Consider the following 19,359-nt stretch of genomic DNA (forward strand, 5'->3'; position numbering starts at 1 on the left):
TACAATATTTGAGATAATTTAGATTAAATGCGATATTAGCCCCTATTTGAGAAACATGCCAAAGAAGCAAAAAAAAAACGAAAGAGGTATAGCAATAACAGCAAAAAATGCTTATTCATTAGCTTTTCTATATCTGTTTTATAACATTTCTCTCTTTGATTCGTCATGCACTTGTAGTTACAAAGGCTGATTCACCATTAAAAAGGAATTCACAAGAATGGTAACAATAGGACTTATACAAATGATGGTAGTTTTATACTTGAACGAATGATATATACAACTGATGTACGTATGTAATGCAAACAATAAAAGGGACGAAATCCAGTAAAATAATGGAACATTATAAAAATATGAAAGTAGTTTGACAAATAAGGACAAAATTTTCTATAGAAATAAAATTTTGACAAAAATTTCTACAGAAATAAAATATTGAAAACATTTTTCTATAGAGGTAAAATTTTGGCGAAATTTTCTACAGAAATAAAATTTCGACAAAATTTTTTATAGAAATAAAATTTTGGCAAAATTTTCTTTAGAACTAAAATGTTGACAAATTTTTTTACAGTAATAAAATTTTGACAAAATTTTCTATAGAAATAAAATTTTGAGAAATTTTCTGTAGAAATAAAATGTTGACAAAATTTCCTATAGAAATAAAATTTTGACAAAATTTTCTATAGAAATAAAATGTTGACAAAATTTTCTATAGAAATAAAATTTTGACATAAATTTCTATAGAAATAAAATTTTGACAAAACTTTCTCTAGAAATAAAATTTTGAGAAAATTTTCTATAGAAATAAAATGTTGACAAAGTTATCCACAGAAATAAAATTTTGACAAAATTTTCTATAGAAATAAAATTTTGAGAAAATTTTCTATAGAAATAAAATGTTGACAAATTTATCCACAGAAATAAAATTTTGACAAGGTTTCCTATAGAAATAAAATTTTAACAAAATTTCCCTAGAAATAAAATTTTGACAACATTTTTATAGAAATAAAATTTTAATAAAATTTTCTATTGAAATAAAAATAATTAAAAATTTTTCTATAGAAATAAACTTTTGTAAACAATTTTCTATAGAAACGAAATTTTGACAAAATTTTCTATAGTAATAAAATTTTGACAAAATTTTCTATAGAAATAAAATTTTGATAAAATTTTCTAAAAAAATAACCTTTCGACAAAATTTTCTATAGAAATGAAATTTTGACAAAATTTTCTATAGAAATAAAAATTATTAAAAATTTTTCTATAGAAATAAAATTTTGACAAAATTTTCTATAGAAATAACATTTTCTATATAAATAAAATTTTGACACAATTTTCTATACAAATAATAGCTTGAAAAGATTCTCTGTAGAAATAAAATTTTGACAAAATTTCCTATAGAAAAAAAATTTTGACAAATTTTTCTATAGAAATAAAATTTTAACAAAATTTTCTATAGAAATAAAATTTTTCCAACATTTTCTATAGAAATAAAATGTTAACAAAATTTTCTATAGAAATAAAATTTTGACGAAAATTTCTATAGAAATAAAATTTTGAGAAAATTTTCTATAGAATCAAAATGTTGACAAAGTTATCCACAGAAATAAAATTTTGACAAAAATTTCTATAGAAATAAAATGTTGACAAGATTTTCTGTAGAAATAAAATTTTGAAAAAATTTCCTATAGAAATAAAATTTTGACAAAATTTCCTATAGAAATAAAATTTTGACAACATTATCTATAGAAATAAAATTTTAACAAAATTTTCTATTGAAATAAAAATTATTCGAAATTTTTCTATAAAAATAAACTTTTGAAAAAAATGTTCTATAGAAATGAAATTTTGACAAAATTTTCTATAGTAATAAAATTTTGACAAAATTTTCAATAGAAATAAAATTTTGATAAAATTTTCTAAAAAAAATAACCTTTTGACAAAATTTTCTATAGAAATAAAATTTTGACAAAATTTTCTATAAGAATAAAAGTTTGACAAGAATTTCTATAGCAATAAAATTTTGACAAAATTTCCTATAGAAATACAATTTTGATAAAATTTCCTATAGAAATAAAATTTTGACAACATTTTCTACAGAAATAAAATTTTAACAAAATGTTCTATAGAAATAAAATTTTGACAACATTTTCTATAGAAATAAAATGTTGACAAAATTTTCTATCGAAATAAAATTTTGACAAAAATTTCTATAGAAATAAAATTTTGACAAAATTTTCCATAGAAATAAAATTTTGAGAAAATTTTCTATAGAAATAAAATGTTGACAAAATTATACACAGAAATAAAATTTTGACAAAAATTGACAAAATTTTCTATAGAAATAAAAGTTTGACAAGATTTTCTGTAGAAATAAAATTTTTCCAACATTTTCTATAGAAATAAAATGTTAACAAAATTTTCTATAGAAATAAAATTTTGACAAAAATTTCTATAGAAATAAAATTTTGAGAAAATTTTCTATAGAATCAAAATGTTGACAAAGTTATCCACAGAAATAAAATTTTGACAAAAATTTCTATAGAAATAAAATGTTGACAAGATTTTCTGTAGAAATAAAATTTTGAAAAGGCAAGGTATCTTAAAACTGCCTAACACCGTCTTCTAAATTGCAAGGTAGTCCATACGTGGTATATATTAAACTAAAAACGGCCGATTAAAAACGTATGTAATTAAGTTTGACAAAATTTTCTATAGAAATGAAATTTTGACAAAAGTTTCTGTAGAAATAAAATTTTGACAAAATAAAATTTTGACAACATTTCCTATAGAAGTAAAATTTGGAAAAAATTTTCAAAAGAATTAAAATTGTTGACAAAATTTCCAATAGAAATAAAATTTGACAAAATTTTCTATAGGAATAAAATTTTGACAAAATTTCCTATAGAAATAAAATTTTGACATACTGTTCTATAGAAATAGCATTTTGTAGATTATTTTTGGCTCGATTGGCAACCATGATTATGGGGATCGGCTATATATAACTACAGACCGATATGGTTCAATTTTGACATGGTTATAAGCGGCCATATACTAACACCACGTTCCAAATTTCAACCGGATAGGATGAATTTTGCTCCTCCAAGAACGGTTTTATTGCCCCCATATGCAAAAGGCTCCGAAGGTAAAATCTGGGGATCGGTTTATATGGGGGCTCTATATAATTATGGACCGATATGGACCAATTTTTGCATAGTTGTTAAAGAACATACACCAACACTATGTACCAAAATTTCAACCGGATCGGATGAATTTTGCTCCTGCAAAAGGCTCCGGAAGCCAAATCTTGGGATCGATTTATATGGGGGCTATATATAATTATGGACCGATATGGACCAATTTTTACATGGTTGTAAAAGAACATATACCAACACCATGTACCGGATCGGATGAATTTTGCTCCTCTAAGAGGCTCCGAAGTTCAAATCTGGGGATTGGTTTATATGGGAGCTATTTATAACTATGAACCGATATGGAACAATTTTTGCATGATTGTTAGAGACGATACACTAATACCATGTACCAAATATCAGCCAGATCAGATGAAATATGCTACTCTTAGAGGCTCCGCAAGCCAAATCTCGGGGTTCGTTTATATATGGGCTATACGTAAAAGTGGACCGATATGGCCCATTTGCAATACCATCTGACCTACATCAATAACAACTTCTTGTGCAAAGTTGCAAGTCGATAGCTTGATTTCAACAGACGGACGGACGGACGGACGGAATAAAATAAAATAAAATTTTGACAACATTTTCTATAGAAATTAAACTTTAACAAAATTTTCCATAGAAATCAAAATTATTAAAAATTTTTCTATAGAAATAAAATTTCGTCAAAATTTTCTATAGAAATAAATTTTGACAAAATTTTCTATAGAAAAAAAAATGTTCACAAAATTTTCGATAGAAATAAAATTTTGACAAAATTTTCTAAACAAATAAAATTTTCCATTCATTTTGTTTTGTAATTGTTGGCTTTGTTCTTTAAGCATTGTTGTTGTTTTTTTATTTCAGCTTAAAATCATAAGCTGGAAGTAGAGGATGCTGATGAGGAATGTGGTAATTCCGAAACGTGCGTCCATCCAACCATCTTGCAGTCTAAAGGGCTTTGCCCAAATAAATTTGACAAACATTCCTCCTCTGTTGGTTAAGCTACACTTGTGTTTAGTCAATGTATGGTTTTAAACTGAAATAAAAAAAAACAACAACAATGCTTAAAGAACAAAACCAACAATAACATAACAAAACGAATGGAAAAAGAAGAGGAAGCACGCTCAAAATAAACCCAGCCAACTGCACTCAAATCGATGATTTGACAGTGGCATAGGAAAAGAGATATGTTTGTTTCGAATTTATTTCGGCATAAGCCGGCTATCATACAAAACCTTTTTTCGGAAGGTTCAAGTGTGGTTCATTGTTGGGTTTAATGAACTGCCTGAATTTATTCTGATAATTGGTTGATAGTTTTGCTGCAAGTAGAGGATGCTGATGAGGAATGTGGTAATTCCGAAACGTCCGTCCATCCAACCATCTTGCAGTCTATAGGTCTTTGCCCAAATAAATCTGACAAACATTCTTTTCCTCTGTTGGTTAAGCTACACTTGTAGTTTAGTCAGTGTATGGTTTTAAGCTGAAATAAAAAAACAACAGAAATACAATTTTGACAAAATTTTCTATAGAAATACAATTTTGACAAAATTTTCTAAAGAAATAAAATTTTGACGAAATTTTCTATAGAAAAAAAATTTTAACAAACTTTTTTTATAGAAATAAAATGTTGACAACATTTTCTATAGAAATAACATTTTAACAAAATTTTCTATAAAAATAAAAAATATTAAACAATTTTCATAGAAATAAAATTTTGACAAAATTTGCTATAGAAATAAAATTTCGACAAAATTTTCTATAGAAATAAAACTTGCACAAAATATGCTATAGAAATAAAACTTGGACAAAATTTTCTATAAGAATAAAACTTGGACAAAATTTTCTATAAAAAAAAAAAATTTTAAAAAATTTTCTATAGAAATAGAATTTTGGCGAAATTTTGACAAAATTTTCTATAGAAACAAAATTTTCTGTAGAAATAAAATTTTGACCAAATTTTCTATACAAATAAAATTTTGATAAAATTTTCGATACAAATAAAATTATGACAAAATTTTCTATAGAAATAAAATTTTGACAAAATTTTCTATAGAAATAAAATTTTGGCCAAATTTTCTATAGAAATAAAATTTTGACAAAATTTTCTATAGAAATAAAAATTCGACAAAATTGTATATAGAAAAAAATAGAAAAAAATTGACAAAATTTTCTATAGAAATAGAATTTTGGTGAATTTTCTATAGAAATAAAATTTTGACCAAATTTTCTATAGAAATAAGATTTTGAAGAAATTTTCTATAGAAATTAAATTTTGACATCATTTTGATTAGGGACCCAAACATTCGGTAATGCGCGGGTTAAGTCAAAAGAAGTGTCGTTTTTCGTCGTGGAATTGGTAGGTGAGAAAAATTAGTGGCTAGCGATGGTGAATACTTTGACTGATTACTCCGTTACAATTTTTTCGGAATTAATTCTCAAAAATTTGAAAAAATCTGGTGTTTTTAATTTGAGTTCCCTACTTGAGCCAATTAGTCTTTTAATCAAGTTCAATTAAAAATTTTATTGAACAAATATCGGTGCGAAGGGTCCCATTTAAAATTCAACATCGTTCTAAATTTATTAAAAATTCCAGAAGAATCGGCTGAGCAGTTTTGAAGTCTATTCGATTTCTTTTATCACAAAACTTTGTCATGATGTGCAATATGCAAAAAAAAAAATTAAAAAATTCTTGCAAGACGAAAAATTGTGATGCAAGCAAAATAGGATAATATCATTGCCACGTTACCCTGCTGTAAATAGAGCATATGCAGAAGAGCATAAGAAAAACTAAGAGCACAAAAAACAAACACAAACGAAACATATGTCGAAATATTGTAGCATAAGCCCCAGTGTTTAAAATACCAAAAGATGGTTGCGTAGCATTACAAAGAAACGCTGGTGTAAAACATGAATGAGTGAAACTATGAAGGAATACAGCGGACTATGATGATGATGATGATGATGGCGACTACTACTACTACTTCATACTTCTACATCTACTCACCATTATGGGTAAAAGCAATTCATGCGTTTCGTTGCCACGCCACAAATGTGAGTCCTGTGGCACATTGGGGATTTCACATTCGAGGGAATTGATTTTTTCCTGCAAGCGACTGAGAATGCGTGGGCGAACTATAGGTTTCATAGATGATTTTGTGGGATTAGTTGAGAGAACGATAGGCCTCGATGTGGGGGAATTATAAGGGCTAGACGATGATGATGATGATGATGATGACGAGGATGTTTCCCGTTTGTCAGTTGCCATGGTGGAGACTGTAACACCATTTTCCAATGATGCTAAGATATTTGATCTGTTTTCCTTTTTGTACATTTCCAAGGATTTAGTCGTTGTTAAACTTGAGGGATTAGTCGTAGAATCATAGAGCCTCGATGTAGATGATGCTGCAGGTGTTACTACTGTTGAAGAAGAATCTTTGGCAAGACTTTTAGCAGATTTACTCTCCATGGTGTTGGCATTACTTTCTACTTCTTGTCTATCTTGAGTGCTAAGGCTACTGGTACCGGTAGGTACCATGGTCTTTATCAACAATTTGGCTTTCTTAAATTCTTTGTGAAACTTTTTCGTTGTCGTTTTCATGGGAATCTCTAGATTGGTGCTGGTACTACGGCTTGTCGTAATGGGGCTTTGGCTACTGGGACTTTGTGTTGTTGTGGTGGTGGTGGTGCTAGTGCTAGTGCTAGAGCTGCTACTAGTGCTACTGGAGCTTTGGCCTGTGGTTGCCATGGTGTCACCATTGGAATTTTCTCCTTTATGCTTTGATGTTGCCTGCACTGTGACTCTCTTTATGGCCAAAGTTTTCTGTGGTTGCTCCCTTAGTTCATGCATCTCCTCCAGTTTGGCTATTTTCGGCGAATGCAAAACCGCAAAACTGTTCAGTGTCATCGACGAGGAGGAGGACGAGGACGTGAAGGATGAAGGTGGCGTTGCTATATCACCCTGATTGAGACTATTACCATTATCCTTGTCATGCGGTGTCATAGGAGGATATTTGCTGGTGTGGGCCTTCTGCTGCAACAACTGTTGGTTTTTATGCTGCAACATTTCATTGTAGAGCTCCTTGCTGTTATAGAATTTCGTAGTGGAAAATTCTGGTTGTGCCCGAGGCACATGGTGCATGCCATCATCCAAAGACTCATGGCCCTGATTTACTTTAGCAACACCCCCGGCTCTCTCACCACCCCCCGCTGGCAATGGTTCTTGGCCCTGGCTACGTGGTGTTCCATTATCCACCATTGTTGTAGGACTTAAATGTTGCCTGGGTTCATTGAGATTACTGTTGAATTTTGTATTGGCAAAATCGAAGTGCTGTATGCCGTGACTCGAATCACTGGCAATGCGGTGCATGGGGAAATCGAAACTTTTCTTAACTCGACGTTCAATGAACTCTATGGGTCTCATTAGGCCAGCAGCTAGCTTTTGGGAATTTCCTATGCTCAAGGGAGCATTTTGGGGTCGTTGGGTAACAACCTGTAAAGTTTTTTCATGATTTACCGAAAGCGGATTTGGTGGCTGGGAGGAAGATTCCAAGACTTCGAGAGGGGTAACATCTTCCACTGTTGTTGGTGATGGTGTTGCCTGTTTTGGTGTTCCCTCCTCCACTTGGGCCAGATCGGTGGCAAATTCTTTTAGTTGGAATTTCTCTTCAATTTCCGTTATAACTCCATCCTCTTCTTGCAATACCTGGCCAGTGAAATCAACCACTGGTGTGGCTGGATGTAAATAAGGACTCCAATTGATATTATGCTCATAGGGTGAGGGGGGTGCTGGTGCTCCATAGTATTTCTTTAGGGGTCTATCCAAGCGTTCATAGTGTTCCACTTCATTAGGCATTAGATTTTGTTTCCATTCTTGCTCTTCATCTTTGTGTTTAGGTGTAAAAATTGTACGTTCTTGCAGTAGCTTTAAATTGGCCTCATGGATGAGTGGTTGAAAATCTTCTAGGGATTTTTGATGTTCATTTAATTGCATGGAAAAGGGGGGAGATGGAGTTAAAGTTGGCACTGGTGTTGGTGTTACAACAAAGGCCATATTACTGAATTGTATAGAATCTATAACAATTTCCGTTTCAGGTTTAATGCTGCTGCTCTCTGCCTTGAAGGTATCTACATTCGATGACTTATCATGGGTAATGACAGGGTCAGGTAGATTTTCTTTTACTTTGGGGACACCATCATTATCTACTATGGGTGTTGTTTCGCCGTTGTGTGTATTCACTTTCTCTGCATTTCCGTTTGCTTGTTGCTGCATATCCGTTTCCTTTAACAATGAAACTTCCGTCGTTGTTAATGTCTGTTGCTGTTGCATCTCCGCTGTATGCTCTTCATTCCTATTGTATTGGTGTTCGTTTTGTTTGCCATGTTGTGAGATAGTCATTGTTGTTGCTGTGATTTGTTGCTGTCGCATTTCCAAAGATTCTTTATCCTTAGATTCCTGGCTATGAGCTTTTATTTCCTTTTCCTCATTTTCTTGCCTTGGGTCCTGTAAGGGTTTTGTTATGCCATCACTTTGGGTTGAGGACGATGTGGCAATACCACCTGCATAGTTCTCTGCAATTTCCGCTGTCACCGTTATTGTTGTGGCAGGAGCATTTGAGGAGGCCAAAGTACTAGTCACCGTAGCCTTCCCCTCATCACTCTCACTAACCAAGGAAGTGGAGGCTAGCGAATGTAGGCCTTCCGTAGGATTAGTTGAAGCCACCAAGATAATAGGTGTTGTACTTACAACTGAAGGAGATTCTTTTGCCACCGTTACCAAAGGACTATCAGTTATTATTGCATTATTATTTGGTGATGATCTTTTTTCCAAGGTTCCCATTGTCGTCGCTGCTGTCCCAGTTGCTTCCAGAAACAAATCATCTTTGGGAACATTTATTTCCGTTTGCGTTACAAGATTTATCGATGATGATGATGCGACAGTTTGTGCCGGTAGTAATTCTGCTATAACAGACTCTGATGTTATATCTACCACCGTATCTCGTGGAGAACTAGAAGAGTCTGTAGCTGGTGGTGGTGTAGTTAATGTTGCTCCATGACCGGGTGTTAAATGGATCAGAAATAAATTTATAATGACTATAGCTATACATTTACAATGCCACATATTCAAGCAGCTTCTATGAAACTCTTTCATTTTTTGTTTTTACTTTGAATTTTACTTTTAGATGTTTTTGCTTAATTGGGGGAAAAACAAAGCGGGGGTTCTCTTTATTCTCCACAAAGTTGAGTGCTTTATTGATTTCGCTTCTTCAATGGATATTTGGCAATATTATCTCATTGGTTGATATCCAAAGTTGTCTCTTACTATTGCTGGCATTTCATTTGATTATATTTCCGATGACGCAATTGTTTTGTAGATATTTCTGTAACGAAAAGAAAAAAAAAATCAGAGATGAAAATTAAAGATCGTTCATGACGCAAAATAATACAATAAAACACAAATAATAGCTTCATACTGATATAGAATTTAGAACTTCGATTGAGCAAATCTGCCCAACCATATTACCGGGTTTCGATCGGTTTTTTTATATCCACGACCATAGAATATGAGTTTGTCATTCCGTTCGAAACACATCGAAATATCTATTTCCGACTACATAAGTTATATTATTGCCCTGGGAGAAATTCTAAGACGATATAACCATGTCCGTCTGTCTTTCTATCTGTCTACTTGTTTGTCTATCACTTGTAATTAGGCTATAGTCTTAAATAATTGCGCTATTGTCCTGTCCTAGGCACGTTGTTTGTTTGTCGGTCCAGCCCCCGATATAAACCGACCCCCCGATTTGGGGTCTTGAACATCTAGACACCACAATTTTTATCCGATTTGCCTAAAATTCAAATTGAGAGGCATTTATGGTTCTTAAATAGATGTGCAGAACATGGTATTATTCGGCCTATAGAGACCAATCTTCCGAATTGATTTTTAAGCGTCTAGACATCCCAATTTTCCTGAATGTTGAAATATTTGCTCTTTGGTTCCATGACCATTTGTACCGACGATGGTGTATCGATCCACGTTTAGGTATAGACCTGACATAGCTGATTTGACTTCTAGGTACCGTGGCCACAGTTGCTAGAATTCTACCAAAAATCCTAGATTTTTTAACTGTTTGGTAGATTGGTAGAATTGTTGATGTTTTGGTTTTAAAATTTTTGTAGAAAAAAATCACCAAATTTCTTATAGAATTACAATTTGGCAAATTTTTCTATAGAAATAAAATGTTGACAAATTATTTTTTTATTAAAATAAAATTTTTCAAAAATTTTCTATGAAAATAAAATTTTGGAAAAATTTTCTAAATGCAGAAATATTTGCACTTTGGATCCGTGACCATGTGTACCGACGATGGTGTATCGATCCACGTTTAGGTATAGCCCTGACATAGCTGATTTGACTTCTAGGTACCGTGGCCACAGGTGGTAGATTTCTACCAAAATGCCTAGATTTTTTAACTGTTTGGTACATTGGTTAGAATTGTTGATGTTTTGGTAGATTTTAAATTTTTTGTAGAAATAAAAATTTGACCAAATTTCTTATAGAATTACAATTTGGCAAATTTTTCTATAAAAATAAAATGTTGAAATTTTTTTTTTACAAAATAACATTTTTCAAAAAATTTCTATAAAAATAAAATTTTTCATAAATTTTCTATGAAAATAAAATAAAAATTTTCAAAATTTTCTATCAAAATTAAATTTTGATAAAATTTCTATAGAAAAAAAATTTCTTAAAATTTTTTTTTTATAAATAAAATTTTTCAAAATTTTTTTTTTTTGAAATAAAATATTGACAAACATATTCATAGAAAAATATTTGATAAACATTTTTTATAGCAATAACATTTTGCAAACATTTTCTAAGGAATTAAATAATTTGCAAAAATTGCTATAAATAAAATAATAAATTGCTATAATAAATAAAATAATTAGAAATAAAATTTTTTCTAAAGAAATAAAATGTTGACAATTTTTTTTTATAAAAATAAAAAAAAGAACAAGTATATACGGCCGTAAGTTCGGCCAGACCGAATCTTATGTACCCTCCACCATGGATTGCGTAGAAACTTCTACGAAAGACTGTCATCCACAATCGAATTACTTGGGTTGTGGTATTTTAAAACTTCTTAACATCTTTTCTAAATTGTGAGTTAGTCCATATGAGGTAGATATTAGACAAAAAATTTATGTATAGGTAAGTCTAAAAATAATTACAAATCGACATGGAAATTGAAATATGTGGGTCGCTTTTATGAGGGCTATATAGAATTATGAACTTGATATGGACCAATTTTTGTGTGATTGGGGATCGATTTATCTGTGGGCTATATATAACTATAGACCGATATGGACCTAGTTAGGCATGGTTGTTAACTGCCATATACTTGCACAATTTGCTCCTCCAAGAGGCTGCAAAACCAAATCTCGGAATCGGTTTATATGGGGGCTATATATGATTATGGACTGATATAGACCACTTTTGGCATGGTTGTTCAATATCATATACTACCACTACGTATCAAATTTCAACCAGATCGGTTGAATTTTGCTTCTCCAAAAGGCACAGGAGGTCAAATCTGGGGATCGGTTTATATGGGTGCTATATATAATTATGGACTGATATGAACCAATTCCTGCATGGTTGGTGGATACCATATACTAACATCACGTACCAAATTTCAACAGAATCGGATGAGTTTTGCTCTTCCAAGGGGCTCCGGATATCAAATCTGGGGTTCGGTTTATATGAGCCCTATATATAATTATGGACCGATACCGACCAATTTTTGCATTGGAGTTTGAGGCCATATATTAACACCACGTACCAAATTTCAACTGAATCAGATGAATTTTGGTCTTCCAAGAGGCTCCGGAGGTTAAATCTGGTGATCGGTTTATATGGGGGCTATATATAATTATGGACCGATGTGGACCAATTTTTGCATAGTTGTTAGAGACCATATACTAACACCATGCACCAAATTTCAGCCGGATTGGATGAAATTTGCTTCTCTTAGAGGCTCCGGAAACCAAATCGGGGGATCGGTTTATATGGAGGCTATATATAATTATGGACCGATGTGGACCAATTTTTGTATGGTTGTTAGAGACCATATACTAACACCATGTACCAAATTTCAGCCGGATCGGATGAAATTTACTTCTCTTAGAGGCTCTGCAAGCCAAATCGGGGGATCGGTTTATATGGGGGCTATATGTAATTATGGACCGATGTGGACAAATTTCTGCATGGTTGTTAGAGACCATATACCAAATTTCAGCCGGATGGGATGAAATTTGCTTCTCTTAGAGCAATCGAAAGCCAAATTATATGGGGGCTATACGTAAATGTGGACCGATATGGCCCATTTGCAATACCATCCGACCTACATCAATAACAACTACTTGTCCCAAGTTTCAAGTCGATAGCTAGTTTCGTTCGGTTAGCGTGATTTCAATCGACGGACGGACGGACATGCTCATATTGACTCAGAATTTCACCACGACCCAGAATATATATACTTTATGGGGTCTTAGAGCAATATTTCGATGTGTTACAAACGGGAAGACAAAGTTAATATACCCCCCCATCCTATGGTGGAGGGTATAAAAATCAAATTTTTTCTATAAAAAATATTTTTCAAAATTTTTCTATAAAAATAAAATTTTTCAAATTTTTTTTATAAAATTTTTCAAAAATTTTCTATAGAAATAAAATTTTTACAAACATTTTCACAGAAAAAAAAATTGATAAAAAATTTTTATAGCAATAAAATTTTGCAAACATTTTCTAAGGAATTAAATGATTTGCAAAAATTGCTATAGAAAAAAAGTTTTGCAAAAATTTCTATAGAAATAAAATGTTGACAATAATTTTTTATAAAAATAAAGTTTTGCAAACATTTTGTATAGAAATAAAATTTTGACAAATATTTTCATAGAAATAAATTTTTGATAAAAAATGTTTATATCTATTAAATTTTACAAAAGTTTTCTATGGTAATAAACAATTTTGCAAACATTTGTATTTTGGCACAAGTGGCAACCATGCTTCTAGGGCTGTAGGTACTTAAGACCCATACATAAATATGTCGAATACAATGTGTATTGATCCATAGTTTGGTATAGCCCCCATATGACCCGATTTGACTTTTGACTAGAGGTATTTTGGGTCCACAAAACAAGTGTGCTGAAAATGGTGAGTGTGGACATGGACAGGCGCTTCAGTATAGCCCCCATAGAGTCTGAACTCCGAATTTCCGAAAATGGTGTGTATCGTTGCAAGTTTCCCAGAGTTTTCAAAGGAAACTATTATATTTGATTTATGATGGTGGCTATTTAATATTTGGTCCAGCTGAACTTAAGTCCGTATGCATTAATTTTTTTTTGTTTTTTTTTTTTTTTTGAAAGGCTTCTTTCTTCTCTTGAGTTCTGGTTGCTAATCGAAGGTGTTATTTTCAGCAGAACTCGACCATTATATCTTTACAAACTGCTGAATTAGTAATGGTTTCTCTTCGAAGAGACTACTTTAGTGCAAGCAAAGCAATGCATTGGCTCTTTTCCGTCTAATTTTTTGTACATCAGTGGATCGAGAATTTCATGGAATATCTATGGCTTTAGCCCAAACTTATTTGACAGTATGTGTTGCATTTCATATCACGATACGTTACGCTCACAAGCAAGTTTTCTACGGCATGGATTTCGATCAAATCTGGGGCCTTAAACTTCAAAAAATATATTAAAAAATATACCGATCCATTTCTCTGCAGAAAAGTTATTTGCGACAAAATGTAGACAAAAGTCGATAAAGTTAGGAACGATTTTTTTGTAAGTTTTTCCTTATTTTATGAAATAAAATCAGAAATATTGAAATGGCACCACATCTGAAGAACTAACTCCGAATCATTTCTGCAGATGCCTATGACAAGTTCATGTACATTTCTTTGCTTCAGAGCCAATTTTGTAACATTTTCGAAGGCAAAAAGAATCATTTCATTGCTTTTTGGCTACGCTGTTTTGGTAGGGTATTATGACAAAATATATTTATTTCAGTGTATTCATAAAAAATTATTAAACTGTCATATTTTGACCTTGAATAGTATAAGCTATTACCAAATTGTTTATTCATCAACAAAATTTTGTTTTTTTTTTCATTTTGCCTAAAGAATTTTAAGCTAACTTTAATTAATTTTAATTATATTCATTCGTTAATTCAATTTTCAAAATATCTAGTTCAAATGACAATAACACAATATGAGAATCTACATTTAAAGCAAAACATAAAAATACAAATTATCATAATAATTATTATTATGAGAATGATGGAACAGAAAATGATGATTATGATAATAATGACATGGATGAGGATACTGGAATTTGAGGCTGCCATCAGCAGATTTTAGTTGCCTTCAAATATTTATCCCAAATTAATGTTATTACTTTGATGGTATCCTCAGCAAAAAAAAGGAAACCTGCTATAATATTTTGTCCTATAGAAACGTGGGCTCTTTTGTTGGTCATGCTCCTCTTACTGGCATCTGTGGTTTTTGGATTCAAAGCATTGAGATATTTTTCTCTTTTTTTGTTGTGGGATTTTATTCGAATTTTTTTTTCGTAGGCCCGTATTTTTAATTGTGCTCATGATTTCAGGTTTTTTTTTTTCGCCACCCCTTAGTTGGTCACACCAAGTAATCTAAGATTAATCGAGTGATTAATCGAAAAGGATGACATTGCCATTGAAGCATATAAATATCCACCATTGACACAATCAACAATGGCCCATGTTAAAGATTAACAAAAATCTTCGAGATTATGATTGTGTCATTTGATGAATAGTCATCCATTATTATCATGACCTCTTGGTGTCATGGTGCTCTTGTGGTGGGATGATGAAATGGCTTTAATTTTATGATGATTTGTGCGTTGCCACTAAAGGCAAAGGATTATGAGATTGACCTATAATGCAAGGGGTAACATTATTTTTTGGCTGTAGCAATTAATATTGTTGAAGGAAACATGAAGAGATAAATACTAGAAGAAAAAAAACGGAGTGATAAATTTATACAGAATTTAACAATCGTACAGTATGATAAGTAGAAAAAGTAATAAAAAAGCAACACCATTTCTAGGGAGTGGAAAGTTTTGAGATTTGGTTGAAAGACCTGCTTCCATTGATAAATAATTTAGATTTCAAATCAAATAAAAGACGTTGTCTTATGTAAGATTCTTGCACGTTTATAAGATTAAGAAAAAATTATTCTTATAAACATTCAGAATTTAATGCAGTCTCCATAGGAAGAAACTTTAAATTACCTTTCGGTAATTCTATAAATTTAGCCGTTCTTTTTTACCTCAAATCTTAGTACAGAACACGCGATTCGCAATTTTTATACCCTTCACCACTACTGTGGTACAGGGTATAATAAGTTTGTGCATTTGTATGTAACGCCAAGAAGGAGTAATCATAGACCAATCTTTTAGTATACGGATCGGCTTAGAATTAAATTCTGAGTCGATTTAGCGATGTCCGTCTGTCTGTCCGTCTGTCTGTCTGTTGATATATTTTTGTGTGCAAAGTACAGCTCACAGTTTTAGTCCGATTGTCCTAAAATTTGGTATAGGGTCCTGTTTCGGCTCAAAGACGATCCTTATTGATTTTGGAAAAAATCGGTTCAGATTTAGATATAGCTGCCATATATATTTTTCACCGATCTGGTCATAATTGGCGTGTATATCAACCGATCTTCCTCAAATTCCGTACATCCGAATATTTTATGAATCTCGAAAAACTTGCAAAATATCAGCAAAATCGGTTCAGATTTAGATATAGCTGCCATATATAGTTTTCGCCCGATTTACACTCATTTGCCCACAGAGGCCAATTTTTTGCTCCGATTTAGTTGAAATTTTGCACAGGGAGTAGAATTAACATTGTAGCTATGCGTGTCACAATTGGTTGAAATCGGTTCAGATTTAGATATAGCTCCCATATATAGCTTTCGCCCGATTTACACTCATATGACCACAGAGGCCAATTTTTAACTCCGATTTAGTTGAAATTTTGCACAGAGAGTAAAATTAGCATTGTAGCTATGCGCGCCAAATTTGGCTGACATCGGTTCAGATTTAGATATATTTCCCATATATATCTTTCGCCCGATATGGACTAATACGGTCCCAGAAGCCAGAGTTTTACCCTGACTTACTTCAAATTTTGCACAAGCGGTACTTTTAACGATACTATTGTATGTGCCAAATATGGTCAAAATCGATTCAGATTTAGATATAGCTCCCATATATATCTTTCGTCCGATTTGAACTTATATGGTCTCAAAATCCAGGGTTTTGCCGTGATTTGCTTCAAATTTCGCACAAGTATCGGTTTGGTAGTATGGGTAGTTGTGCCAAATTTGGTTGAAATCGGTTCAGATTTAGTTATGGCTCCCATATATATCTTCCGTCCGATTTGCACTCATATGACCAGGGGGCCAAAGTTATACTGCCATTTACGTGAAATTTCGCATAGATAGCAGAATTATTATTCTAACTATACATGTCAAATTTAGTCAAAATCGGTTCAGATTATATATAGCTCCCATATATACGTACACCAGAGTTGGGGAAATATGGTAGACTGTTACACATTTTAGACCCATTTTCAATGGAAGTGTCCTCCAATTAACTGGATAGCATTAGCCGATTTAAATTTTAATTCTAGAGATTTTGTAGAAGTAAAAAATTGTCTCCTTTATGTTATATAGCTTCCAGCAAATGTGAAATAGTTGAGATGGTAACACAAATTTTGGCCTACATAGGGGTGAAGGGTATAATATAGTCGGCACCGCCCGACTTTAGACTTTACTTACTTGTTTTTTACTAACATTGTGTTCCACCCTAGTGCATTAGCCGACTTAAATTTTGAGTCTATAGATTTTGTAGAAGTCTATCAAATTCTTCCAGATCGAGTGATATTTAAATGTATGTATTTGGGACAAACCTTTATATATAGCCCCAAACACATTTGACGGATGTGATATGGTATCGAAAATTTAGAACTACAAAGTGGTGCAGGGTATAATATAGTCGGCCCCGCCCGACTTTAGACTTTCCTTACTGTTTTTTTTTGCATTTGCCAAAAGGGAATTAAGAGATTTGAAATTAAATGTGTACTTCAAAGTGAGACTATTTTAGATCCACTTTGTAGATCTAACTTACGACACCTTCAAATTTGTTGGGTTCTATATACGAAGAATTATGTTCGCATATTTTGACCAGATCGGGACAACATTTTTTAGACTTCTACGAAATATATAGACGTAAAATTTAAGTCGGCTAATGCCCTGGAGTGGAACACAATGTTAGTAAAAAGTATGGGAAATATTTAAATCTGAACCAATTTTGGGAGCTATATGGAAGCTAACAAGTTGGCTGATAAGTCCCCGGTTTAACAAAGAAATACACATTTTTTTGTCAAAATTAGTTTTTATTATTCAACATATTTCCCTTCAAGAGCGATACAACGATTATAACGACCTTCCAATTTTTTAATACCATTTTGGTAGTACTCCTTCGGTTTTGCCTCCATGCGCATCCCAACAAACAGAGGCCATTACTTTGCCAGCGGACTTTTGAGTCTTTCCACGTTTCGGAGACGGTTCACCGGTCGCTGTTCACTCAGCCAACTATCGATTGGACTCAGGAGTGTAGTGATGGAGCCATATTTCATCCATTGTCACATATCGACGGAAAAACTCGGGTGTATTACGAGTTAACAGCTGCAAACACCGCTCAGAATCATCAACACGTTGTTGTTTTTGGTCAAATGTAAGCTCGCTCGGCACCCATTTTGCACAGAGCTTCCGCATATCCAAATATTGATGAATGATATGACCAACACGTTCCTTTGATATCTTTAAAGCCTCTGCTATCTCGATTAACTTTATTTTACGGTCATTCAAAATCATTTTGTGAGTTTTTTTGATGTTTTCGTCGGTAACCACCTCTTTCGGGCGTCCACTGCGTTCACCGTCCTCCGTGCTCATTTCACCACGCTTGAATTTTGCATACCAATCAATTATTATTGATTTCCGTGGGGCAGAGTCTGGAAACTCATTATCAAGACAAGTTTTTGCTTCCACCTTATTTTTCCCCTTCAGAAAACAGTATTTTATCAAAACACGAAATTCCTTTTTTTTCATTTTTTTTCACAATAACAAAAGTTGCTTCACAAAAGACGCTCTATCTCACAAACTAGTTGACTTACAGACGTCACATTTTGACACGAATCATTTGAAGGTTGATACTATATAACAATAATATGAATTTAATACTAGCGGCGCCATCTATGTGTCAGACCGGAGACTTATCAGAACCGATTTCAACCAACTTTGGAAAGCATAGTTACAATGTTAATTCTACTCCCTGTGCAAAATTTCACGTAAGTCAAATTAAAAATTTGACCACTGTGGTCATTTGTGCTAAAATCGGGGGAAAGATATATATGGGAGTTATATCTAATCTAAACCGATTTCAACTAAATTTAGCATGCATAACTAGAATATTAATTCTACTCCATGTGCAAATAAATATTTGACAATAAAATAAAATTTTGACAATATTTTCTATAGAAATATAATTTTAACAAATTTTTCTACAGAAATACAATTTTGAAAAAATTTTCTATTGAAATAAAATTTTCTATAAAAATATAATTTTGACAAAATTTTCTGTATAAATAAAATTTTGATAAAATTTTCTACAGAAATAAAATTTTTCACAAAATTTTCTATAGAACTAAAATTTTTACAAAATTTTCTATAAAAATAAAATATTGACAAAATTTTCTATAGAAATAAAATTTCGACAAAATTTAAATCGAGTGGTAGATCGAGGTAGATCGAGTGGCAACCATGATAATGAACCGACATGGAGCAATTTTTGTCTGATTGGGGATCGGCTATATATAACTATAGACCGATATGGACAAGTTTTGGCATGGTTGTTTGCGGCCATATACTAACACCACGTTTCAAATTTAAGTCGGATCGGATGAATTTTGTTCCTCCAAGAGGCTCCAGAGGTCAAATCTGGGCATCGGTTTATATGGGGGCTATATATGGGAAGACATTTGCTTCTCTTAGAGGCTCCGCAAGCCAAATCGGGGGATCGGTGTATA

The 19,359-nt window shown here is 32.3% G+C and overlaps 1 protein-coding gene across 1 annotated transcript in view; it reads right to left on the reverse strand.

The window, feature by feature from the left end:
* The window catches only part of wry (delta and Notch-like EGF repeat containing weary), a 333,478-nt gene that overhangs the window by 219,814 nt on the left and 94,305 nt on the right, over nucleotides 1-19,359 (reverse strand). Inside the window, exon 2 of the mRNA XM_075296948.1 lies at nucleotides 6,175-9,547. Within this exon, the coding sequence (XP_075153063.1) occupies nucleotides 6,175-9,318 (3,144 nt within the window). The 5' untranslated portion in view covers nucleotides 9,319-9,547. The remainder of the gene's footprint in view (nucleotides 1-6,174; nucleotides 9,548-19,359) is intronic.

Source organism: Haematobia irritans, chromosome 2, assembly GCF_050003625.1.
Source record: "Haematobia irritans isolate KBUSLIRL chromosome 2, ASM5000362v1, whole genome shotgun sequence".
Classification (NCBI taxonomy): Eukaryota; Metazoa; Arthropoda; class Insecta; order Diptera; family Muscidae; genus Haematobia; species Haematobia irritans.